The sequence below is a fragment of the Apteryx rowi genome, unplaced genomic scaffold (genome assembly GCF_003343035.1).
Source record: "Apteryx rowi isolate R43461 unplaced genomic scaffold, aptRow1 scaffold_78, whole genome shotgun sequence".
In the NCBI taxonomy this organism is placed as follows: domain Eukaryota; kingdom Metazoa; phylum Chordata; class Aves; order Apterygiformes; family Apterygidae; genus Apteryx; species Apteryx rowi.
This window is the reverse complement of record NW_020451071.1, coordinates 2,778,322-2,804,118: the sequence shown is the minus strand read 5'-3', so window position 1 is coordinate 2,804,118 and position 25,797 is coordinate 2,778,322. Positions and strand designations below refer to the sequence as shown.

Below are 25,797 nucleotides of genomic sequence, written 5' to 3'. Positions count from 1 at the left end.
ATATGTCCAGGAGTCTGTATTCTACGAGCTTGATCATTTGAATTTCAACTCTAGCTTTCTGTCAATTCCCCCGTCCTTCACCATCAATTATATAAAATTGGCACATGTATGCAAGGCAAATGCTTATCTGAAAAGAATCATTCACCGAATATAATGCACCACAATCACTCTTTCTTGTACTCACAATTAGGCCAATGTTTTATTTTCAAATCCATATCAGTTTTATAGGTAAGTCAGAAAATGCAAAGTTGCCTGAAGGAGAATTGCCCTAACTTATTTCTTTTTACCCCATGTCCTTCCTTCACAAATATAGAAGCAGCTATCTCATTGAAAATTTAATGAAGCTTTCATCGATATAATGCTCTGCTTCTACGTTCTCTGAAACGTATTCATATTTAATGAGCTTCTAATTCTAACTTCAGGTAACAGGAACAACTGAATATAACCATAAATCTGATTTGTTTCTGAACAGCATGTCCCATGTCACTTACAATTCTTAAAGCAGTCATTGGTGACCAGTATGGTGAATCACTGCAAGAGCTGTACGTCAGAGCATCAGACAGCTGCTATTTAAAACATTTTTTGACTGTGTTCTAGAGTCAGTTAAAAACGTTTTGTCTTGAACCTTTATTTTTTTGTAAAAATCAGCCTCAGGAAGCAGAAGCAATGACCTTAAAGCAATGGGAGTGACATATTTGAGTGTTTCTGTTTCATGGTTTGTTTTTTCTCAGCGAGCCTAAGGTTAGTTCCTTAGTTAAAAAGTACAATAGTGGGAAAATATGTTGCGCGTGTGAGAGCTGGTAATACTGAGAAGAATATAAAATTGTGTATAATTAATTACAGAAGATGGAAATAGTCTAGGAATAACTGTGAAAATATCCTACTGTGCTCTGGACAGTCTCAAACTGGAGATTTCTGTGAAGCATCAAATGATGTTGTGCTGCTAGTCTCGGCTGGAAGAAGCAACAAGGCTTACTTTGCTCTCTGTTATTGAGAGTGAATCATAATGTTGGGCAGATAGTATTGTTTATCAGATTTTATGCAATAATAACACCTGTGAGTACATAATTACATTTTCAATAAAAATAGGGAAGCATTAACACTAAAACAGTGTTTTGGTCATGTGAAAATACTTTATTGTTCTATCTACAATACTTAATTTATGGTCCTCTTATTGTTTCTCATAATCGTAATTGGCATTTGCCCATTAATATTTAATCTGTGTTTTGGAGGTTAATTGCAAAAAGAGGCCATATATAATGTGATGCCATTGAGTATTGAAACACAGAATTTAATAACCAGAAGCATTCTCTGCTACGCATAGTATTGCCTTTGTAACAGCACAGAAGGCAACGTGGACGATGGTATTCCCTCCACCCACTTTCTTGGCAGAATGCAATTTTGTATTTAATCTATTAAGAAGTTGTGTTTTTTTTTTTCTTTTAATCTCAACAAATTTAGTACCAAGAGATCTCTACGCTTGCATGGCAGATGTTAGGACCGTAATTGCTTTTGACTGTTCCTATTTGCCTTGTATTAATTCACTGGATGTGTTACACTAGCAGGCCTAGTCGGGATGTTTTCCCACGTACTTCTTATAGCACCTTGTCTGCAAGTTCAGGCAGCCTCGCAAATGGAGCAGGACACCTGTGTGCAAAGCACACCGTATGGGTGTTCTCACTGCTTCACGTATGTGTTTTCTCCCGTCTTTAGCAAGATTTAGAAACACTTGAGCTCCATGGTTTCCTTACAGAGCAGACCCAAGACGTTGTCGGGCTGGCATCCCTCGGGAAGTGCGGCGCTGGAGCCGGCTGCCCGGAGCTGCCGCTGTGCTTGGCCCTCTGCGGGCCACCGGCCCAGGCTTGCAGGGAGCCTCCGAGAGCAGCGTGCCGCAGCTAGCTGGGATGGGGCGCAAGTGATCTGGCTTTCATCTCTGCAGTCTGCTCTGTCCCGCTGGGATTTGGGCTCTTGCCTGGGGGAGCTGGAGCAACTGCAGTGCAGCCTGCAGTGTGTACAGCAGCCTGCGTTGTGGTCTGCTTCCCGCTGCTTCACCCGCCCCTGCAAAGCACGCTGGAGAGCGTGTGCTTTGGAGCACTGCTTTTTGTCACCTTCCGAGCCGGAAGAGTCCTTCCCTACCTGATCTTTAAGAATTTTGGAGACTCTTTATCCTTACTGGCAGGAGATCTGGTGTGGGCAAGTAAATCTGGTGTCTCCTGAGGCAGGAAAGGGGATTTGCTTGCTGTAACCAATGTGTTCTAGGTGCTCCATGGAGCTGCCAGTCAATGGCAGATTTGTATCAATGACGGACATCTCCCTGTATACTGATTTTTATATTTACTGAATTTATGATGGCTAATTTAAAAAAAAAAAAAAGAAAAGAATTCCTAAATAAAATTCCCAGCCATTTGAGGTACCAAGGAGTAGAATAGTGGAACAGATGGAAAAAGAAACTGTGTAGCAAGACTGTTCTTTGAAAAGACCTGGGTCTCGGCTCTTCAGATGCTTGAATGCCAGAGTAACCTTACTGGTGGAAGTAGACCAGAGAAGCAATGAGACTTCTCGTGTGGCAATGTTTTTAGGATCAAAACCATAGTATTTATTTTCACTTAAAAAGAAATATATATATATATATATACATCAGTGTTTTTTCTGATAGTAATTTTTCTGTCAAATAGTTTACTTAATACAAGCAGTTTATTTAAGATAAGTTGATAGCAGTCGATTTGGAGTTTGTCCTAATGCGGTCGCTTTTCGTATTTGGCTTGGACTATTTACAGCAGAAACTGAAGGTGGTTGGGATGAGAGTGTGTGGGGGGGTTATGTGTGTGGCTTTTTTTCTTCTTTTTAATATTGCTGGTTCAAAGGTCTTACGTGACTGGCCTCCATCTTCTGCTGAGTGACATCAGAATATTTTAGTTGTCAGTCTTAAGCATGACCTCTTTAGGCCAGGTCAGCTTTTTACTAGGGCCCATAATAAATATACCAGTCCAACTTCATTTCACAGTGAGAAGGTTGTTTTATCTAAGTTTGGAGGGATGTTTTTAGTAAAACTGTGGTTACTTGCCTTTCCTTATTGCTGCAGAAATTCTTTCAGATGCTTTAAAGATAATTTGAGTATTTTTACCTAGGGTCTCTTGGGGTATGTACAAATGACATGTAAAAGCTACATTCCAAGCTTTGTTTTGGAGTTTAGCACTCAGAGGTTAGAAAATGTCAAAAATAAGATTCCTTGTTCAGATAAGATTCTTTGTTCAGCCTTAGCTTAGTTTCTTTGTGTATTCGATAGCGTGTGATCATCAACTTGAACTGTTATTTTTCATCTCGCAGAATTTGTTTCATACTGTGTGCAGAGAATATTTTCATCTTTATTTGATAAACCAGTTATTTACTGGATATTATCAAACATACACAAAGAACAACAGATCATTGATTTCTCACTTCTCTGTGGCGCTGTCTCTGGTCACAAAACCTTTTATGCCTGTGGATATCTCCCATGATATAAAAGCATTCTTATCCCTACCTTACTGGTGAGAAGAGTCATGCAAATTTTACAGGAATGTCTAAATTTCAGAAGTGTGCTATAAGGGGAACATTAAAACTTCTTTCCTGTCTACCTGTCTTTTAACACTTTCCATTATTTGTTTTAAAACGGCATCAAGATTCGTCGGTAGTTACTCTTACAGACTGAGCTGATCCTATGAGTAGCCATCTGGCATTCCAGGAAAAGGCATTTATGTTAGTTAGGATAATTATATTTCAGTTTTGTTCTGCAGTACAGTGTTGGGGTATTTTAAAGGCTCTAATTTGTGCTATGACATTGAGCACATAGATGACCTGTAATTTGCACAGCCTGCTGTTTTGGGCAGCTAATCCATCGGATCACCTCAATGCTACTGAGCAAAATTAAAACTGAAATTTTGGTCCTGGAGGAAAAGGAAACCAAAGAAACAGTGGAGTTGGAAAAGGAGTGAGGTTATTTGGGGGATGCGAGTTTTTTTTGTTTTCTCTTTTTCAACATGGTTCATTTTTTCTGCTGCGCTTTATGGCCCAGCGATGCAAACGGTCGTATTGGCGCAGCTAAGGGGCAGCCAGCTGTGATGCCAACGCAGGACCAAGGCCTTCAGGAAATGGACATAAGCAGCACTAAGGGCGTTTTTACTGCCAGAAAAAACCTACTGTTTAACCGCCCCTCTGGGTATCTCTTCTGTGCATGGTCTGTGTGCTTTCTGAGACCCTTTTGCAGCCATGCTCCTTCGTGTGCAGGTTTTGAGCATTTTAAAGCTGCATCATGAGCAGCTGTGTTGCCCATTGCCAGGCATCTGGATCTGCGTGGACCTGCGCTCGTGCCCTTCCAGTGGTGGTAGTGCCTGCGCTTAAAGCACCATGGTTCTTCCTGCACTGTTTCTAGTGAAGGTACGAGCTTTGTGGCTGGCCTAGCTAGTGTAAAATAGTTTTGTACTTTGTACATTAAGGTGTCATTGGCCTTGGATTTTATGTGTAAAAGTGGCAGGAAGAAACAGTGAGTGGTGGTGTGGTACGAAGAAATTACTGGCCCCATGCTTGGGGCAACTTCCAGTTGAGGCTTTGTTGTAGCTCAAGCCAACTGGAGTCCAGGCATCCCCGGTGTTGCCTGCCTGTCCCGTCCATGTGCCCCTACTGCTTTACCTTTTGTTGATGCTGCATGGTGAGCCGGTTCGGGGAGCCGATCTGTTTTAGGTCTTTACACTCATTTTCGCCTGGATTAACTTCTTGCACTGCCCTTGGAGCAGCCGTGCTGTTGTACAAGCACTAGCAGTTGAATGCGGGGTGCGGGACCATGGCCGCCCCTGTTTGAAAGAAGAATAAACTACTGGGAGAGATGGACTCTACCTTGCAATTTTAGCAGGCATATGTGATGCTGGGGGGTGGGGAAGGGAGAAATCTCTGTATTAGGTGCTCGCCTGCTTCCTTGTTGGTGGTTTCAGCCCTGTGCTAGGGGAACGGCTGCCTTGCTAGCGTTCTTATAGCAGAAACTGTTTGTGTGGATTGGCGGCAGCCATGCAGAAAAAAATTGGTCTTGGATGATCCCACGCAACTTCCCTGATACATGCTGTGGGAGTTAACGTGTTTGTTTTAACTGACAGCCTGAACATGTAGTGGCTCCGCTTTTCTTCTGCTCAAACACCATATAGCTTGGATTTGGATTTGGCTTAAACAAGTTGCAAAGAAGCTGTCTCTTCATATTATGCAAGTTTGTTTCTGAGAATAAAAGGATCACTTGTGGGTACTGGAAGTGCTGTAATTTGAAGAGAGCTGTGCTAGGAAGGATGCAACTTTCTCCTTGAAACGGGGAGGGAGTTTTCAGATCTCTTAACTCAGATCTTTCCATAGGAGATAGGGAGGGAGGATTCGGTTTAGACCAGCCTTCTAGTATTGTCACTGGTACGAGTGAAGTGCTTGTACAAGACGTTACTCAGGATGAATACTGTGCAGATGACACTTCATGAGTGATGGCTTTCAGTTTGCTTACTTTTCTTTCCTTCTATACATAAATGAATGGGTGCCGATAATACAAAGCAAAATCTATTAATAGTGGTGGCAGGAATGGTCATGAAATTAGTTTAATGTTTGATGCATCATAATCGTCATCAGCAATCTTTTATTTATTTATTTTGAAGCAGCTTTCAGATAGATAGGGAGATGAGGATATAGCGTGAAAGAGAAAGCACAGTTTCCTCATGGCTTAGTTAATGTACAGTGTCCCGTGCTAGTGTGCGTGCTCTGCCATTCAAACTTCTTCTCTTTTTTTCAGTGGAGTTGCAGGATGGGGCATGGAGTAACATTGGTGCTAGAGCATCCCACAGTTTAGGTTTAAGCAATCGGTGATCATATTTGTATCTTTGAATCTCTGTGCATTTTTTTTCTCCGAGAGTAGGAGGGGTGGGCTGGTGTCAGGGGGTGTTTTTGCAGTATCGAAGAGTGATCGCACGTGTGTGAGTCATCTTCTCTGCCCCCCCTGCTCGGGAAGCCATCCTGCAGCTTTGCGATCTGTGTGTGCAGGTGGAGAGAAGGACAAGGAAAAGTCACGCTCCTGTTAGCCTCCTGCAAGTACTTTGTGTCCCCGGAGTGCTCAACTTGGGGTCTTTTCAAAGGATAATAGATGCCGTACAGGTGAGTCAGCCTTTTGTGTTGAGGGCCAGGTGCTTGACTTATTTTCAGGCTGGCATGCTAGGACACACTCTGGCATTCATCACGTTTGTAAACACTCCTCCGAGTTGAGGAAGGCTTTTGTGTTGTAACCGGTTTTCCCTAATGCTCTGGGAGTGACTGGCTTGACGCATTTTCCCCAGGTGGCATCAGCAGTGTATAAAATATACAGAAAGCATTTTTGCTCTGTGACCTTTACAGCAGGGTGATCTTCAGGGAGGACAACCGAGCGTGAGGGTCTTTGGGCAAAGTACCAAAAATACAACTGTGTTAGCTTGTGACTCCAGAACAGGGCATGAAAGCCTTCATGTCTCTAACCAGTCCTTTGGGCAATGTAGTTCTTGTCCTCATTTCTGCTATATGTGAATTTAATGGTTGACAAGTCATTCCTGCAGCACAGAAACAAGATGATTTTTCTTTTTTTCCCCCTCTCTTTTTTTTTTGGTGGTGGGAAATCCTTGCAGGTATTGCTGGGTGGAGCAGAACGGAGCTGGGCTGGTGTTGTGGTCTGTTGTGTCCAGTTTTACATCAAGTTTAGGCTCTCGCTTTTCTGAAAGTGTCCAGGTTTCTCGTTAATAATCTGTTACTCCTTTATAGCCTTTCTGGTTGAATAAAGGCTCAGGAGTACTTACATATGTAGCAAAGGAAAGTGGTGAGTGGTTCCTTATCAGTTTTCCACACTGTTCTGTGTACTTGCTGCCAGGGCGGCTTTGGAGAGGGCAACACTGGGCACTCCTGGATCCACATCATGCAGTGAGGGAAAACACAGAATTTGAGCTATGTGGCCGTTTCCCAGTGCGTGTAGCTTGCATTTTTTCAGGTGCCTGGATCTGTCTTTCGGTTTTCCTCTCTGAATAGTGGCTGTTTGTTTGTTTGTTGCAGTCAATGGACTGTTGTCGTGAAGGACCCAGTCTTGCAAACGGTAATGTCCCGAGTGGTTTTGTTCACGGATGATACCTGTGGGAATAGGAAGTACACAAAGCCGAATCTAAAACCTCCTGGAAGCCTGCTGGAGGCCGAGTGTTTTGCTTCCTCTCCTTCCTTGACCCCCTCTGTTCCCAGTGGGCTCTGAAGCAAGCTGTTTTCTCCAGTAGTAGCTGGATGAAGGATTTGGCCTGTGTGTTGTGTCGTGGGTTTTTTTTTTTTTATGGTGAAAAAGATTTGAACATATTCAGCTTCTGACAGGTTATGTCTGAGAATGACTAAGCAACAGTGTTCAGCTCATACACACTTTTTAACGTGCCTATGGTGAAGTATTGAGTTTTAACATACCTCTCAAATGGGTGGCTTGGGGATGGAAAAAGTGACTTAATTGTATATTGTCCAAAACAAAGAACTTCTTTCTAGTGCGGTCATTTAATGGACCATTTAGCTTTGCTTGAAACTGGTTTTGCTAAAAGCTGCTGAGCAAAAGTCACGTGGGTTTGTCTTTCAGTATCAACTGTTTGCCGTGTAGGTGGGGGTACGATGCAGGTGCTGGTGACAGTTTGAGCTATTTGACTCTGTGCCCAGAGCGAGAAATTACTGCCTAGCCAGCAGAACCAAAACATACTATTATCTTATTAGTGCATTCACATCTTTATACAATTAAACTGCATTACATTCAATCGACCTTTACTGTGCACGTTCCCACAGTTTTAACACTTTATCATTTATAGCAGATGAGAATTTAAGAGACTTGATTCCACGCAGAGAGTCCTGGTAGCAGCTCGGTGTGATTGTATCTGTGCGATTGAGGGTGGCGGGCTTGGGAGTGTGGGAATCGCTGTTGTCAAGGCTTCGACAGCAAGATAAGAAAGAAGGACCGGCAGGAAATACACCTCTGCCAGCTTTGTGGGGGTGTCTTTCTTCCCCCTAAGCACTTCAGATAAAAGGTGAAAATTGATCATCTTGGTATGCAGTCGCATTAAATTTACATAAGGGCCACTCACCACGGGAGTTCCCGCCGGATGTTTAATAATGCTGACTTCTGTAGTGCTTAAAGAAAACACGGTATTTCAAGGGTGCCTCAGGTCCGTCATTTCAGTTTTGTAGCCGACTGCTTGGCACTTCTGGAAACTGTTATCTAAGTTACTGTTACTGGTGGCATTGGGGCAGGGGGAGTAGCTTTTGAGTAAGCGTTTGCATCCTCGAAACTTCTGAGTCATGTATTCTATTTTTAATACAAAATGGTTTTGAGGACTCAGCATGTCGTGATGGCAGTGATATGGCACAAAGCAGAGGTGACATGTAAAGGCTTGCTGAAAGGAGGGGGGATGGAGAGGTAGACTCTTGCTGTGCGTCCATAGGGTCAGTGAACTCATTTACGCATTAGTTTATTTTTAATGAGCGTGTCAACCCCGATGGCATGCTAGACACGGTGATGGCTCCAATTTGGGGGAGGGTGGTGATGCTGTGCTTTGCCAGTGCCAACAGAGCTGTCTGCCTTTCTAGTTTGAGTTCGGTGGTTTTTGGGAATGCGACCTGGTCTTTGATTTTCATGAACAACTGTAGCATGTTTTTCACTGGGGAATTTTGTTAGACTGGTTAATTTTGTATGTTGGATTGAGGTCATGCTGCAGTGGGTGTCACCAAACTTGTTTTTCAGGGTTTTCCAGCAAAAAACACCCAGCAAGTTTGTTTCTTTTTTTTTTTTTCCTTTTCCTTGCCCTCCGTAGGCTCATATACTGTAAATGCAAAAGGTTGTCTACAGTCGCTTTCCAAATTCTCCTGAAGTGTTGCACAATGGCATCGTTAGTCACTGTAGTTGCAGCCTCTGTGCCTGTAACTGGATCCTTTTCAGGATTTAACTGTTGAATGTATGATAGTTGTGTAGGCAGAATACAGTCTTTAGTATCTACAAACAACCTATATCTTCTTATCTTTGGGTCCCTTTTTTTTATTTTTGACTAATAAACTTGGCTTATGTCCTTTGCAGAAGTAGGTAAGATGATCACTTGTTTTGTAGCATTGTAATGTTTCTTTATTCTTGTTTCTTACTGGTAAACAGTAGAACACCTTTTACCTTTATCCAAAATATCACATGTGGTTTTAGAGGGTGGAAATAGCTTGGCTTGTCATTTAGATAAAAGTTGCAAAGTTCAGGAAGCTAGTTAAATTCATGGGATCTGAGAGCTTTAAAGAACTTCTTGAAATGGTATTTTTAATAGTAGGCATGTGGATTTAATTGAAGTAGACTGCTAATCAAAGGTATTGGCGATGAGCTGAAGGACTGTACCTTGCAAGGACAGAGTGCGGTAAGAAGGTCTTTCTTGTGCTCATGAATGATAGCAGTTAAACCGAAGCAGAGCAGGATCTTCATTTTTATGTTGCTTTAGATGTTAACTTTATCTGTAATGGGAGGAGCGAGCCCTTTGGAAAGACTGTCTGTGTAAGCATGTTACAAAACAGTAATGGACCCCTGCACGCAGGTAAACACCTCCCTGAATCTGGGCCACAGTTCCGAACTTGCACTTTCAAAATTAAGAAAGGTAGAAATTTGATATAAAGGCACAATTTCACAGAGCTGTCCTGAAGACTCGTTGCTCAGTCCTTGTTCAAGGAATCTTCTTTGCTGGGTTTTTCTCTGGGCATTAATGACAGTTTGTGCATAAGGCATGCAGGATTGGGTCCACAAATTCATAGTAACATAAAATTTCATGAAATGATAGTAGTAGATAATTAACAGTCTGGGATCTCTTTAGAGATTTATTTTATAGTAGAGAAAATGGTATCCTATGCACGTAAGCCATTTGCTTTGGCCAAGAAGGTCAAAGGTGATCAGTGTGAAGTGCGAATATCTGAAATGCCTGAAGTTGACGATACCCTGTTTTCTGAGAAACTGATCCTTTGCTTTTTTGGGTTTCTTTACTGGGTACCCAGAGGTCATCCCGGAATTTGCTAGTGGCTACTGCTTTCTTGGAGGGTCTGCAGAATCAAAAAGTCATTTGTAAAATGAACTGTGAGATTACAAGCATACAGAAAACATAAAATTCTGTTTTCTAATGCTTTCATGCTTCCTACGGATGTGTGTTTGATTTAGATGAACTTAACTTATTTGTGTAATAACAATGTGTAGTCAGGAAAGCGGATGACCTTCATCGCCCTCCCATCACCACTTCTTTCCCCATCAGGGAAGGATGCTCACAGAAGCCTCTGCAGTCTGAGGGCCATCATCCCTTGCGTGGGTCGTGCACGTTCTCACCCTCCAGCGCCACCTTGCTGCCTACTGCAGTGGTCTCTGCCAGCTGCAAGGGCAGAGGCAAGTATATTCTTCTGATTTGTTTTAATTTGACTATTTCTAGTGGTGCTAACCAATCTTTAGAAGTGCCTACTGTGTGTGAGTTGCATGAATAAGAAAAATTCTGGTCACTAGATTTCTCGGATTGGGAATGACATACTTGACACGTGTCCTTAACATAGCCATTATGAGCCTAAATAAAACACTGACTTTGAATATGTGCACAGATCCTGTGTAATTACGGAGCAGCGCAGTGTTTATGGGAGAACCTGACAGTATTGTTGAATTCTTCTCAGCTGATGTTTGGCCAAAACAAGGATCAGCTCAAATATTGTCTGGAATTGATCATCTGATCTTGGCCCAGGTTTCTATTTCCTTACTTGTCTCCAGTGGCTCTTTACTTAGCAAGTGGGGCTAGTGGGGTATGATGACATACGGTGTGAGGCTGTAGCCAAGGCTAATGGTGGTTTTTGGTTGTCTGCATGATGTTTGCAGTTTTCTTTCAAAGATGGTGCCATGTGAGGTAGTGAATAGAAATTCTGAGATTTTTTATTTTTCCGGCTAACATTATCCTGAGATAGGAATGCACAAAAATGTTTTGTCAAAATGAAGAAGTTGGGCTATCTCTACAGATGGTGGCAGATGTGGTTTGTGGCTAAAACAGTCATTTAAAAGTGCTTCTCCCAAGCTATTTATTTTCTAAATCACTGCTGTTCCTTGCTCGTCTTACCTATGGTCTCTTGATCAGCAACTCTTACCTGTGATCAGTGTAAGCAGTCTTCATTGTTCAGGGTTTAATGTTTAAAAAAAGAAAAAAAAAATCACCCAAAGAAATATATCTGCGTTCTCAGTTTGGTGCATACGCTTGTGAGGAGCCCTGCATAAACATCCACAGATCTGTTCTTCATTACCCTCCTTCCAATCCTTCGCCCGAGCCTTGCCCGCGAGCAGGTTGCTGCGCGGGGCGCTGGCTGTGTGCCGTCCTCGCCGTATCTGCCATCCTCGCCGTGTCCTGCGTATTCTGTCGCCCGAACATCTGCAGCCGCTTCTGAATACATGCGCCGGGGAGCCTGCGGCAGCTCTTTGTTCTCCTTTGGTTCCTGGCCTCGCGGGCCCCGACGCGTGGTGGCAGCGACATCAGTACGAATGAGAATGTCGTGTGTCTGTTGAAAGGGATTTCTTCTGCTTTTGCCTCTTTGACCCTCCATTTAAGTCGCCTTGCCTCCCACTCCCACCTTAAGCAACCGACCTTCCTCATCGTTGCTCCTACTAACAAATCTTAAAAGAATGAGTACGTAGCGCAGATTTCCATTGTCATAAAGATGTTTGAAATGGCCCTGTGGCTTTGGAAGAACACTTCGTGCTATCCCTGCGGTGTGGTGAGCAACGTATCTTCTCAGAGTCCTGTTTGGTAGCTGTGAAGTCAGTGGCATTTACCTCCTCAGCTTCACTTGAACAGGGCTGGGTTTTTGCTTCCCGACAGTCTATAGGAAATGGTTGAGATGCCAGCATAGCTAATGAAGGTCTAACACGTCCTCCCTGCTCTTGTCTAATGCCTTCCTCTAAAAGTAGGTGCGTTTAACGTGACCTTAAAAGTTAATTTCAAAAAGTTAGAGTGGTGATCACCAACTGGTTTAATGCACTGAAATAGCAATTGCAGCTTTTTTTTTTTTTTTTTAAGCTTGAGGAAAAAGTTTGAAAAATGACTGAATTTGCAATGCAAAAAAATGTTCCCTACCAGGCTTTAAGTAGGTCAGGATCTGCGTCACCCTTGGAAGGGAAGTTGCGATCCATCCCGCTCAATAGCCAACAGGGGTCGGGGGAGGATGTTTTTGGTGTTTTTTATTTTTGTATTTTTATTTTTAAGTCAGAACATACTTGTTCTTGCAATTGTTTCACTGGACGCATGTTGTAGGGAATTTAAAGACGTCCCTGAAACACTTACCATGCTGTGTCCCACCAAGAATGTAATCCTAAGGTCTCCACTGTTTATGAAGCACAGTCTATAATTTATCTCATGCTGAGAAAAGATGTGATAATGGTTGTTTAGGGATTATGTGAAAATGGAGTGAGGAATGACCCTTAAAAATTGGTAGGAAGTAGGAGATTCCCAAATGAGACGTGGGGGTGGCAGGGGGAAAGCTTTTTGTATTGCTACTGTTAGGATATTCTAATGAATATTTCCTTCACACTTACACTGGGACAAGTGAAGATTGGTGAGGTATAAAGAAACTTTTCAAGGAAATGCAATAAAATCTGGGCGGTTACAGAAACTGAAAGTAAACCTGTAGCTTAGAGTAACTTGCCTTTATCAGTTCTACAGCTCCAGGACTACACAGTCACAGCACATGATAAGTTGCTTGTGATGCTAAGAGCGTTAGAGGATCAAAAGGGCCCGCTCTGGGACGTGATACACTGCAAATAAGCGTTAGGCACAAAGCTAGCAGGGTTTCTCCTAAATAAGCATTCCACCGCAACAAGAGATGCCGTGCCTGGTTTCTGGGTTCATACTTCGTATCTCCTCTAATTTTTTTTTAGGTTACAGAAACGTAGATTTGTCACAACCTTAATGGTGGGTTGCAGAGCAGCTCGTGTGACCTTTAGTACTTCCAGGGGCAAATGTTCTGCAGACTTCTCTGGTCCGTCTAATGCATGGTTATGTGCAAATGTGAGGACCGAACTCGATGACCCAGCTGGTCCCTTCCAGCCCTGTTTGTGTGTGTTATTATGTTGAAGTGGACTTGTTCAGCAAGCCCGGAATTGTTTGTTGGAATTTGATATATCTGGCATGCCAAAAAACTTCCTCTTGATTTCCCCCCACACACATTTTGAAAAATAAAAATACACAAACCTTTCATTCCCTGCAAGTACGTTTGCCTGTTTTTCAAACGCCAGTCTTTCACTTTAAAAGATACTTGCCCAGGGTTCTGTCTTTAAGGATTAATTCTGCACTTGGATGCAAGACGGCAATAAAATGTTATTGAGTCTTTTTTTCTTTCTTTTGCTGTTTTTCTGGATGAGCTTTTCTGCAAGTTAACATTAACATTAATTTAGACTGAGCTCTGTAAGCTCTCTACGGAGCGTGTAGATCATTCTTCGTTCTACTCCCATTGCTACAGTAAAGGGAACAGAGATTTAGCAAGTCATTGTAAACAATACTTTCAGGCAGGAAATTAAGCATGCCCCAATCAATTGAAATTCCAGGAGGGAATTGGGATATGATGTAGAATTACCTGCACTTGTCTGGGAAACTGGAGTGCTATCAACAACAAAAATGCTACTGAGTCTTTAATATTCAAAAGCTACTGGTGCCTTTGGTCTGTCTCACTGAAAAGGCAGCAGTATTGGAAAACAGCTTGTTCGCTAAAGCCATCTTGGACTGGTGAAGAGAAGAGAAAAACAATTTGAGTTGTGACCATCAACTTCTGTTGCACGTAAGTCACCCATCTAAACTTTTTACTTATGAGTCGTGTCATAGCATGTCATAGTACAAGATGTACAGAAGAAGTACAGATCAGCTGCTATATACTTGCTACCAGAAAATTTTCTTTTTTTTACAAGATAGTAGAATATGTAAGTGTTATTTACATGTTAAATTACATGTATTATCTGAAATAAGACAAGCTGAGAATGCTTACTCTTTAGTTTTCTTCTGTGCATATGAAGTAGTATGATCTTACCTTCTCCCTTTTCCAGAAGGTGAAAAATTGATCCAAGGAAATCAAGTTTGGATCGCTGAGGCAGATACGTATCACAATGTATGTTAGATAAGGTAAATTGATTATTGATGAAAAATTATGAATCTGTGCAATTTATGAAAGACTGGTTTAGACCTACAGTTAGGAGTTACCTCTGTTACGAGTGGAATGAGTGGATGCTAGAACATCTGTGCCATGCATATGGTCTTAATCTTAAAAAATTTCATCATTCAAAGATGTTAGGTACATGTAAGATTTCAGTATCTTCACCAGAATTAGCTTTTCTCTTTCCTCTTTCAGTTTCCTTCCTAAGTTGTTGTTCTCTTTGGGTTTCAGAGTTTAGGACCACAGATAGGGCTGGAAGGCATCTTCTTGGTCATCAAATCTAATTTTCTGTTTAGGACAGCCAGGTGATTAAAATCCTCCTCATGAACGTATCAAAATTCACCTTGAAATTAATTTTTTGCCATGTTACTTCCATTGGAAGTGGTTCTAGACTCTCACTGCTGTGCCTGGTAGAAACTGTGATTTCCAGTGTAAATTCTGCACTGCTGGTTGAACCTGTTAGTTTAACTTAAACAGCTTTTTCTGCCTGTTTTGTATATATCTCCTAAAATATTTAGAGCAGTCTCCTCTGAGCTAATCTTCCATTCTTCTGATCATCCTAGTTGCCCTTTTCTGAGCTTCTAGTATGAACTCATGTATCTGGAACGTGAGTGCTGAGACCTGTACATGTGATTTCAGGTGACGTCTCAGCAGAGCCTGACTGTAATTCTGATGGCAATACTTCTCCTGATGCATCTTTGGGTTGCATGTGCCTTTCCATGACTGCATCACATTACAAAGTGATCACGAGCTACTATTTAACTAGTACACTGAGGTGTCTCTCCTTCTCCTTGGTGCTTTCTAAATGATGAGCTCCCAGTAACTTTGTCACTGTTCTCAAATGCATGAATTTGTTTTGTCCAGTTGCATTGCATCCTATTTTTATTGTGGAAAGACTTGCCTGTAAAATACTCTGAAATGCTGTGACATGCTTTTTAGCTCCTTTAATTTTAGTGATTTTGAAAAATACCTGCCTCATCCTTTGTCTGCTTCCCCACCTGTTGTTCTTGCATTGCTTGTGTTGTATCTGTTTTTTGTCTTACCTTTCTAGAGGTGTGTTGATCAAGCAACTTGGGGTACCCTGAAATAATGAATAATGCTTTGGGGTTGTTTCTCTCCTTATACTTTCAGATCAAGCTAAAATAGCCATGTATGCCATAAAAGCTTCATAAGAGGAAAGGAAAGGACAAATTTTAATGACGACATTGTGTGCTCTTGAATTCACAGCTTTGAAAGAGAGAGTTGCTTTTTACACTCTTCCATCCAAAGGCTTACTTTGACTGTGATTTAGTGTTTGACAACATGCTGCTTTAAACCATCTCATCCTGGTTCCTCACTGCTACCTCCGCTTTGTCTTTTGGTGTGTGCTGATATAAGCATTCATGAATTAAGTGGTGAACCAAATTGGGGAGTTTCGCTGGCCGAAAAATAACCCAGCAAATAACCTGTGGCTGCACAAATGTTTCTGGCCCGTGGGAGAGGATGACAGGGGAAGGACCGTGTACAGTAGAGGGTGAAGGGAGATTAGAGCAACTTCTTTGGCATTAGTGCTGGCTTAACATGTAGAACTGCAGTTTTGGTTTTCCTGTGTTGAATATATAAATTCAAGGTTGCTAGGAGCTTTGGTACCCATGAGCATGGGAGTTGGTGTCTTGCACTTTAAATTTGGTCACTCACTTCTGACATAAATTACCTAAAAGGAAATAGTTGATTTTTTTTTCTTTGTATCATGAAACATGATTTACTTTGGAGTTAGTACATAGCACTTTACAAGCACGATCTGCCGTGACAATCTTTTCAAACCAAGCAAACTTTGTGCTGGAGAGAACAGTTCTTCATTGCACACTGCTTTTTGAGCACTGACTGTTTTCAGCACTATCCAGAACATGGAAGATGTAGTTATTGCTCTAATAGACTCCTCTCATTACCAACATTTTAGTTGTTCTTAAGTGTGTATACAAGCACCCACCGTGTCTTTCTTTATCGGAATAGTTTAAGGAAACTGGATTGTGTACTTTTTAGGCTTGGAGTGAAATATAAGTCTGTGCTCTTGGCAGAAGTTTGGCTTGGTTCCTCCCAAAAGCTGAGACACATGAGCCAACATGTGCAGATCATTCAACGGGTATGTCTGGAAGAGATGAGTAAAAGTTTTTTGATTTCGAGAGACTTTTTAAAACTTGCATGTTTCCCATTGGGACCCCAAACCACCATGTTTTTTTCTTCTGTAGACCTAGGTCATATGTCTGGCTTTCTTAAAGATGTGTGTTTTATCAACTTTATCTCCTTACTTGCTGAGGCTAGACATGAACTATGGGAGTGTCTTGTGACAAGCCCTCAGTAAAGTGGACGGGATCTCCCATCATGCCATAAATATCTTTATTTTATTTTTTTTCCTTTTACTGTATAGCCGCACTTCCTTGTCTTGCTTCCACATATCCATTGATATATTGTCAAATGTGGTGAAAGTCAGGATGGAAGGTAGGTTTGGATTGAGTAAAAGACTTGTGACCTTTTTGAGTCCCCAAAGCTTTTAGTTGTGTTTTGTTTTTTTCCAAGTATGATTTCTGGTATTTGCAAGTGTTTCATAAGACTAAGCAAGCGAATGCTCAAAATACTTGAGTTAATAAGGTATATAAGCTCTGGGGGCAGGTTAACCCACACAGTGGTGCAGGAGTTTCTCACGCGGTAACAAATGGGCATGGGAGGAGACGGGAGCAAAGTATCTTGTATTACGTTCTGTGTGAGACTGTAAACTTGTTAATGATAAGTATGTTTGCCTTGGCTCTGTGAGGCAATGGGCAATGCTGAACCGGACCATGTCTAAAGAGGGCAGTTTCTAGACTGAAGGCAGACGTGGAGAATTTGGTAGTTGTGTCGTATGGTCAGGTGTGCTGTGGGCAGCTACTAGTTCTCTCCTCCTGTCCTGATAGCTACCAAATTTGGTGTTTGTTTGAAAACCCTGAAAACTTGCAAAGATTCTTATTCAAGGAGAGTTAGTTATAATAAAGGGGTTGTTGATATAGGTGAATTATTATTTTAATGCATGTGTTTGCATAGTAGACTGTAATGGATTTGAAGTAGCTATTCTGGTACATTGGGTAAATTCTCTGTCGATTTTGGTATGCATACTCATTATGAAAACACTTATTTCTCAATGCCACACAGCTACTCTTGAGTTGTTAAGAATTGACCTGTCAAGTAAATACACTTCGACTCAGTTGATAATTTTGATGTAAGATACTTTTTTTTTTTTAAATGATTGTGTGCTTAATTGTCTAGACAGCAGTATCTCATGAAGACCATTTTTATTTAAATATCCATCTATAGAAATAATTTCTGTATCTGTAGTAATACCATAAAAGGTTCTTCTCTAATTTTTCTGGGGAAAAAAGAAAAGGCTCATGTATGGGATAAATGTGAATTAAGTTTCAGCTTGCTGCAAACTCTTTAGTTAGGTCCAAACTACTTGCAATGGTTTTGTAATGGAGATGTTGACACACAATGGGTGGTGGAAATGTTTCTGTTTATTATTAATTCACTCAGTATGTCTTTTTTTTGCTTAAAATGTCAGTCATTCAAGGCTGTTGTTCCAACACTACCTGGTCTGCTTTCTTTCTGGTAAGTGCAGCTGAGATGAACTGGTCTGTAGTGTTTGTAGAATGATCAGGGTATGTATATGGGTGTTTGGAAAAGACTGTTAACTGTGGTTGAATCCTCTAAATTTTTGAGATGTCTGGGTTCATTTAACCTCCTCCTTTCTGCAGTGTGGAGCAGAACTAGTCTGACAGCACCAAACTGAAACAAAAGTGTGTGCGTGCATCCTATTCCCAAAAGGTATTATATTTTTAGACTATTTATATGCTTAGCTGCTTGGCAGATGATGCTGAGAATTGACATAATACAGATACAGACGGAGGGTTTTTTGGTTATCCTTTGTTTTGTAAAGGAAGGGTTAAGATCAGATCTCTGGAGTCTTGATATATCTGAAAAAAAAAAAGGTGGTTAGCAAAGCAATCTCCTGAGATTTTTGGCTTGCAGCACATGTTACTGTGGGCTGAAGAGAGGGGAGCTGCGGACAACTGAGGATAGCTTCTTAAGAGTGCTAAATAAATTCCTGTCTGTTGGTTAATAGAAGAATGATTTTGCCAGAAACCTGAAATGTTTCTTATTACCATAATGAGCTGTACCCTCTACACGGCAGGTAAGACGCTTGTGAGACCTGTTTGTTTACTAGTTGAAGACAGACCCAGCGTGGGTTTTTTTGGCCTGATGGGTTTTTGAGAGCTTTCTGACGTTGTCCTCTCATGAGGTAAGAACAGCAAAATCCCCGTTGTTAGAACTGAACAGAATCTGAACTGGGAGAGAGGGAAAGATTAATGAGTATGTTCTTCTCCCCGACTCCCTCTTGCATTTTGCCAGCAGAGAAGGGAAGTGGTGACCCAAAGGACTAGACAGCTTCTTCTGCAAGTTCTTGAAAAAGTACTTTCAAATTCCTGAAGCTGAGATGTGAAAAGGAAAAGACTTATTTTGTCTCGTAATAGTCCCAGCTCCCCTCTCGCCTCTGGGCTACTGATCTCATAAGCTCCTTTATTCTGCGGCTTTCGGAAATGCTTAGCTTCATGGCACTTGTGCTGCTTTCTCTCGCCTCTGTTTTTGATCCCTAACCCCTAAAATGAAGAGGAGGAATAAACATTCCTCTTACTTAGATCCCATAGCTCTTCAGAGGACCAAGTTCATCACTGCCACAGACCGTAGAAAGAATCTGCGTTTTTAAGCCGTACCTACTAGTCCATCAGCCTAGTTTTGGAAAAACCTGCAGTGGCCAATTGCAAATATTGGATGGAGTTTTGGCCATGTAGCAGAAACCACTGTGGGTTACGAGTCCTTGCTAAATGTATGGAACATTGTGAGATAAACAGGTTTGGCAGCTGCTTGCTCCGAATTGGGCCCCTCTTGTCCCAGTTTAAGAGTCTTGTTGCAAAAAAACACAAAATTGTCTACTCCAAGCTAAGCACAAAGTCTCTGAGCTTTTTTAGAAGCATCTTTGATTTAAAAATCAAGCTAGATATCCTTCTGTAAGATTTCTCCTGTGTGTGGTTTTTCTGTTTGTTTTTACTGTTCCCCATTCATAAATCAAGAACCACTCCACTGCTGTAAGTAAATTTCCCCCGACTTCAGAGTTGAGGAGCAAGGGAAAACATACCTCTTTCTTTTTTTTTTTTTTTTTTTTTTTTTTCCCCTGATTCTTTCCTTTCCATTTGTTTGTGGTTTGAGCCTTGGCTATTTGTTAAAGACCCTATTACTATTTTTTAAATCTAGACTATTTTTTCCATTGTTTGTTATGCTTGTTACTTTAAATTAGAGAAATATCTTGGTTAATAAAGCTGAAAAAGGGGGACTTAGAGCTTCTTAATATTTGATACTGTAATAAGTCTATCTACTAAAAATAGCCTTTGCAAAGAAGGGTAGTAACTTCTGTAATATTTTTAGTCAAAAGCAAAAGCCATAAAGATTTTTTCTGACATGATTAATGGCTATGTATCTAAATTCCTGCAAATTTTTGCTATGCTCAGCGGAATCTAAGATTTAAAAAAGAAAGAGTTTCTAGTACTCCTGCTTGCAAAAATAGCTCTTCCTCTATTCTGTTTTGCTTGCTCTTTTGCCAGCCAAGCTAGAAAAGTAAGCAGCACCGTCAAGCTATGCTAATGTGGTGAGCCATTTTCATCCGTTTAATGTCCAAGAGGATTGATTCCTTATCTCCCGTGCTCCTTACATGAAGGCGGCAGTGTGTGTGTTTGCGTGTGAGGAATGCAGGATTGGGCACAAATCTTTCACCCTGTAAGACATCTCGTCCAAAACAAACACTCGGTTCCAGTAAGTGTATTTTAGTTGATAAATGTCTGATAGCTTTCTGGAGAGGAACTTCTGCTTGTTTCCTGCCGTGAACCAGAAGCATTTCTAGCCTGCTCCTGCAGCCACTGAGCATTGAGGTGTATAGGAGGCATGTGGTGCTATTTGTGCGTTCGTGGTGCGAAGCCATCTAGATGCTTCATTATTTGCCTTCCTCCAAAATGTGGCGTCATTCTAGACTGCCTACAGACTGAACCGTTCATTTAATATTTCTTGGGGGTGAAAAGGAAGAAAAAGACAGATCAAACCATGAAAATGAAAACTAATGTATGGATATTTATAATCCTGTTGTGGAAGACCAGGAGACTTTATTGTTCCTGGAGACGATGTGGTTGCTTTCTTTGGTGACATTACTAATAGTCTTCCCCCGTTGTTCGCGCATGCCTAATTCCCTGGGCATTTTCTATTGCTATCTTCATCCACATTACCTATTCTCAGGTTTCAAACATAAATCTAAATGGTAATAGAATGTTTTAATGAATGTATGAAATATAAATCACAGAGGCCGAACAGCCTCTGTGTCAAGATGAGAACCAACAATATCACACCTGTATTTGTTTAGACCTCATGCAAAATTGTTGTCTTCAATCAATTATATTCAGTTTTGAACAAATGTATAGTCTTATTTTTTTAGGCAAGGACATTTGTCATTGTTATTTCATATATATAGTATGTATGCATATATATAATTACTTTTATATAAAATACAAAATATAATATTGATATAATGTATTCATATATAAAACACTCTTCAAGATATGTATTTGTATAATATAACAGATTTTATCTTATATGTTATTAATAATTTATATTATTTCATATAATATAAACGCACAAACAATTCTTGAGGCCCTCGGTTTAAGCAAACACACAGCCACATGTTTTGGCTTTTGTAGATTTGTAGAGGTGTTAGGCAGGTGCTTTGGTGCTTTGCTTACTTGGGGAAAGCCAGCTATGCTGTGCTGGGCAATAAAAGAAGGCCCGAAGGACGTCCTGCTCCCTTGGTTGGCTGTCCCCTCCTTGCACGCAAATGGAGAAGAGGTGGAATTAGCACCTGAGTTGCCGTGGGCCGTGGGAGAGCTCTGTGACGCCAGCTCTGGCGCTGGCTGTCCCCGCGTGCTGCCTGGGACGTCCGGCTGTTGCGGTGATGTAGGTACCGGCGGCGAGGTCACGTAAGCTGCTGCGTCTCTAAGGAGCTATGCTGTGTTTTTTGCGGTCACAGTCTAAGACGAGATTCTTTCAAGCCGTGTCTTGCTCTGCTGTTTGCGCTGAGCCTAGTGTAGGGACAGAGGCTTTGGGGAGGTTTTACAGTGTAAATACCACCTTTACCGGAATCCGCCTTCGTGTTGTACATGTGCGGTTTGAGTTTAGCGGTAGGCAGCGAAACCAAAAGGAACTAGTTGGACAGGAATTCGGGAGACAGCTTTCTTTCCTTCTTTAAGAATAAGATTGAAATGTATAAGCAAGCATGCTCGCCATCGCTGGGCAAGGGGCTGCAGCTTGCGGGGGCAAAAATGACCGTTCTCCTAGGAAATTAGCCTGGTATCTCATTGTGTGTATTAAATCTGAGAGAGGGAGGGAAGGCAGGACTTGGACTGAATCCCGTTCTGCCCTCGCTTTGTCCCGTGTAAGCTATTTTGAAATCAAAAGGAATTATGTATAAATAAGTGAGGGTGAAAGTGCCTGAGTGAGTGTGAAGGGACTCGATCGCCCGATATGGGATTCCCATGGTGAGGTGTTGACTCATCTGTTTTAGTAGGCAAAGCTCTTTGCTAGCCTTAGAAACAGCGGTCCGGGTTGGGAAGGCACTGGAGCACTGGTGTGGAGCGCGTTTCTGCGGGGCGGTGTTTTCCGTAGTCAAGTCCTGTGCAAACTTGAAAGGTCTTTGATTTAGGGAAGAGGAGGGAATGAAGCGAAGTAGTTTCAGGTGCTACTGTCTGTGCGTAATGTCTCGCCCAGGGAGACCCTGTTCTGTTGGTCCTTAGGCAATACCGCGATGAAAAACAATGCAAACACCTGCACGCGGATCCACCTGCCAACTTCTGTAGCTTTACACTCCCTTCTTCTAGAACTTAAAAATAGGAAAAAGGAGACGGAGATTCTTTGCTGCACTTTGTTTGCCGGGTTGAGAAAGATGTACAAACAGCGGTAGCTGCCAAAACTAAGGAGACAGCAAAGCCGTCCCTGCGTGCGGGGCGCTTGCGTGCCCGGACTGGCTGGGGACAGAGATCGCTTGCAAGACACAGTTGTGTTTGTTCTGCGCTTTCTAATCGTGACGGCAGCCACTGAGCGAAGCTGGCTGGCTCCAGCCCGCGCTGCCCCCGCCAGCCCTGCAGCCGGTTCGGTTGGGCGCGGGGTTTGGTCCCGAGCCGTCGCGGCCCCGTCGGCGCCGTTTCTCTCGGCTCGTTTTGCCTTTGTGCCGCGCGAAGCTGGCGAGGGGCCGACAGCGTCCGACTGTGTCGGCTTCGACGCACCCAGGTTATAAATAGGCCCCCCCGCTGCCCCGCCGATCGGACGTGACTGCAGCAGGTGGGGTCCTCGGCTCGCCCTTTGCACGCTGTCCGTGCCCAAATACTCTTCTTTTTTTTTTTTCTTTTTAATTGACCTTCTTGTGTGTTCTTCCTTTATCAAATGTTGACTGACTGGTTAGCAAGTGTCTTAAACCCTGAAATTTTCTTTAAGGCAGAAGAAATAAACCCAGAAAGGTATTTTTGCTTTATTTTTGCGCAGGAGGTGTATTTTGTGTGCGATTTTGAAATCATTAACAGAAGGCGCCCAGGAGCTGCGTAACACTGGGCGCTGGTAGAAACGGTGCTGAGATTTTTCTGCCTGTGGTCATGTTGGGCTGGAGTCTTGCTCGGTCTGGTGGTGGCGGCTCTTCCATGGTTATAGTGGGAGGCGCTTGGAAGGCTCCGGGCACGTTTTTGGTATCCCCACTTGTGCTGAATAGTACCTTGCACTGTGAACAGCCCCAGGCAAATAAATGGGGCTTTTTGTGTGGTAAGGTGGTGCTCAGAGTAAATAAGGATATTGCAGTCTGGTCTGGGCAAAATGAGTTTGATGGTGTCAATAAACAAGCTTCCTCTTGACACAAAAAGCATCATTGTGTTTGGATTAGCTTTCAGCCTCGGCAAAGCGGTTTGGGCAGGGAGAATAAATGTGTTTGTGCTGCTGGGATCATTTCCCTCCAGCCGTGGTGGAGACCCCTCGCTTGCTTTGCCGTTGTCAGGGTGCTTTGAGGGGAGAACTGCGGTCTTCAGTCTTATTGCATGAAGAAAACCTGAAAGCAAGGGCAGGCCTGTGTTGCAGTTGCTGTTTAACGTCTAGCTGTCTTTACACTTCTTCCTTTCTCCCCCAGATGCGAGAGCTGTGTGGAGCTGCTGTTCGTAAGAGGGGCCGGCAACTGCCAGGAGTGCGATACCCCCTTGCGGAAGAGTAACTTCAGGGTACAGCTCTTTGAGGATCCTGCCATTGACAAGGAAGTGGAAATTCGGAAGAAGGTGCTGAAAATGTGAGTGTCATTGGTTTAAAGAACAGAACCTGGGTAATTTTATGGATCACTGTATTCACAAATCGACTTCTTTCCTCCATTGGTGTAGAGGGATAACAAAACAGATAACTTGGTTCAGTGTAACACTGAAGGATTTCAGAGAATCTGACTTGATGCAATGACCGAGGAATGAAGCCTCAAGTTAGCCTTGAGGGATTCCTGCTTAGTGTTAAAAATGTTGGGTTTCCTATGGAGCCTCATTTGGCAAAGATTTGCCTCCTAAACGGAGATGATTAGATATTGAAGACTACAAGTGCTTTCCCTTTGAGGGGCTGAGCAGTGGAGTGGGTCAAGAATCAGGATCTTGATAGTTTTGTTGCCTGGGGACCTGTTCTGAGAATTAAGGTCAAGTTCCCCTTCAAAATGAAGATGAACACAAGAGAAACTATGTTCACGTTGTTTTCTATTACATGCAACAAGTATTAGTAAAAATGCTTCCTTGTCAAACCTGATGTTACTAGTCTGTCATGCAGATTTGAGAGTTCTTGGAATTGAGATAAATTGCATCTAAAATTATGCCTGACTTCTTGTGGGCAAGAAACAACATTTTATGGGGGAAAATAAGAGGGTCAGTTGATGTACTGGTAGAAGAGGGCCCAGTGGAATGTTACAGTCCTGGAGAGTTGTATGTGTGAAAACAAACGTACAGGTAAACTGTAAGCTTGGCAGCCTTTATCTAAGACTTGGTACAATATTAAATGAGCCTTATGATGTTGCTGAGATGTAGGGAAATTGCCTCATTGAATACCAAGATGCGTCTGTATTTGATGTGGAAAGTAGTATCATTTTGAGGCTTGGTTATAACATCTGCTGAAGTTAACAAAAGTCAAACTGAATGAAGTCAGCGTAGTCTCAGAACCTAAACTTGCCATGAAGCAGTGTTAGAAAAGAAAATATTGTAGAATACTTGGTCTGCTTGGATTTGCCAGATTAGTTTTTAGTAGGCAGAAAAAATTTCCCCAAATTGGAATTTGGCCTCAGTTCTGGGGATTAGAATTTTTTTATATTTGTGGGTGTCATGTATCTTTGTCCACATAGCAGGCAGAATCTTAATTTTATCTTTTTGGGAAGAAAGTTGCGTGTCTTGACTCCCACACCCTGCCCATGTTCTATCTCGATTTGTTGTCCCTTCACCTTTTCCCTCTATCCAGATATAGGAGTTCTATAAATGAGTTTTGGAATGATTTACTGATATGAAATCAATTTATTTTGTAGCATTTTAAACTTGCTGCTAACATACTCTTGTTGGCACAAAACCAGACCCCCTTCTTTGGTATTTCTATTGTCTTCTCTTGTGGGCGTTACTGTTGTCTCTGCCTTTGTTAACAAGCTTTCTGTGACCAAGAGATGGCTTGCGATTACTATATGCTAGCCTCTGTGCTCCCATTTACCTGTAACCCTGGCAAACAGTAGGCAACGACCGCACTTATTTATGCCGGACTGGCTCCTTTCCTTTTAAAAGGAGACAGAAGTGCTTGTTTCAAAGATTCTGTACGTTGGTCAACTGTGGGAGCCACAAAGCACACTGATGATATAACTAGGTCAGGCTTAATACGCTTGCAGCAAGAGCCTTGTTGAAATGAAAATTCATCTTTGTGTTATATAAATGATTGTTTCTCTTCTCTCAAAGATACAATAAAAGAGAGGATGACTTTCCCAGTCTGAGTGAATATAATGATTTCCTGGAAGAAATAGAAGAAATTGGTAAGTCTTAATGCTTGCATTTTTGATGTGCTGTGCTCATGAGACCATAGGCTTTTATCTTCTGACTCAGCTGCCTATGAGAATGTCTAAGTTGAGTTTCTTTAACAGGATTTATTGTAGTATCTGATGTTTATCTAATTACTTTCTCTGTACATTCTTAATCATATTTGCTGAACTGTGGGGCATTGTTCAGTAAAACATTTTATCTGCCGGAGAAAAATCATGATACAAAGAGGACGGAGTGCATTATAGCTGGAAAAGAAAGGTTTGCAGGGGACTGTTGGTGCTACACTGAGGAAAAATTAAACAAAGAGAGGAGAAATTCAAATTTTCATTATATCCATTAGCTTTATCTACCATGACAAAAGCCATATGGTGTCTTTCATCATTTTTGCTTCTGCAAGTAGAGTACTCAAAGCTACATT

The 25,797-nt window shown here is 42.0% G+C and overlaps 1 protein-coding gene across 4 annotated transcripts in view; it reads left to right on the top strand.

Moving 5' to 3' along the window:
- The window catches only part of MNAT1 (MNAT1, CDK activating kinase assembly factor), a 126,541-nt gene that overhangs the window by 12,211 nt on the left and 88,533 nt on the right, over positions 1-25,797 (top strand). For 2 of the 4 annotated variants that reach the window (XM_026088686.1, XM_026088682.1), the window contains exons 4-5: positions 23,477-23,629; positions 25,299-25,372. In XM_026088686.1, the coding sequence (XP_025944471.1) occupies positions 23,477-23,629; positions 25,299-25,372 (227 nt within the window). Of the gene's footprint in view, positions 1-6,124; positions 6,151-18,497; positions 18,518-23,476; positions 23,630-25,298; positions 25,373-25,797 lie in introns of those variants that run through there. The other 2 variants (XM_026088683.1, XM_026088684.1) reach the window with 2 other exon arrangements.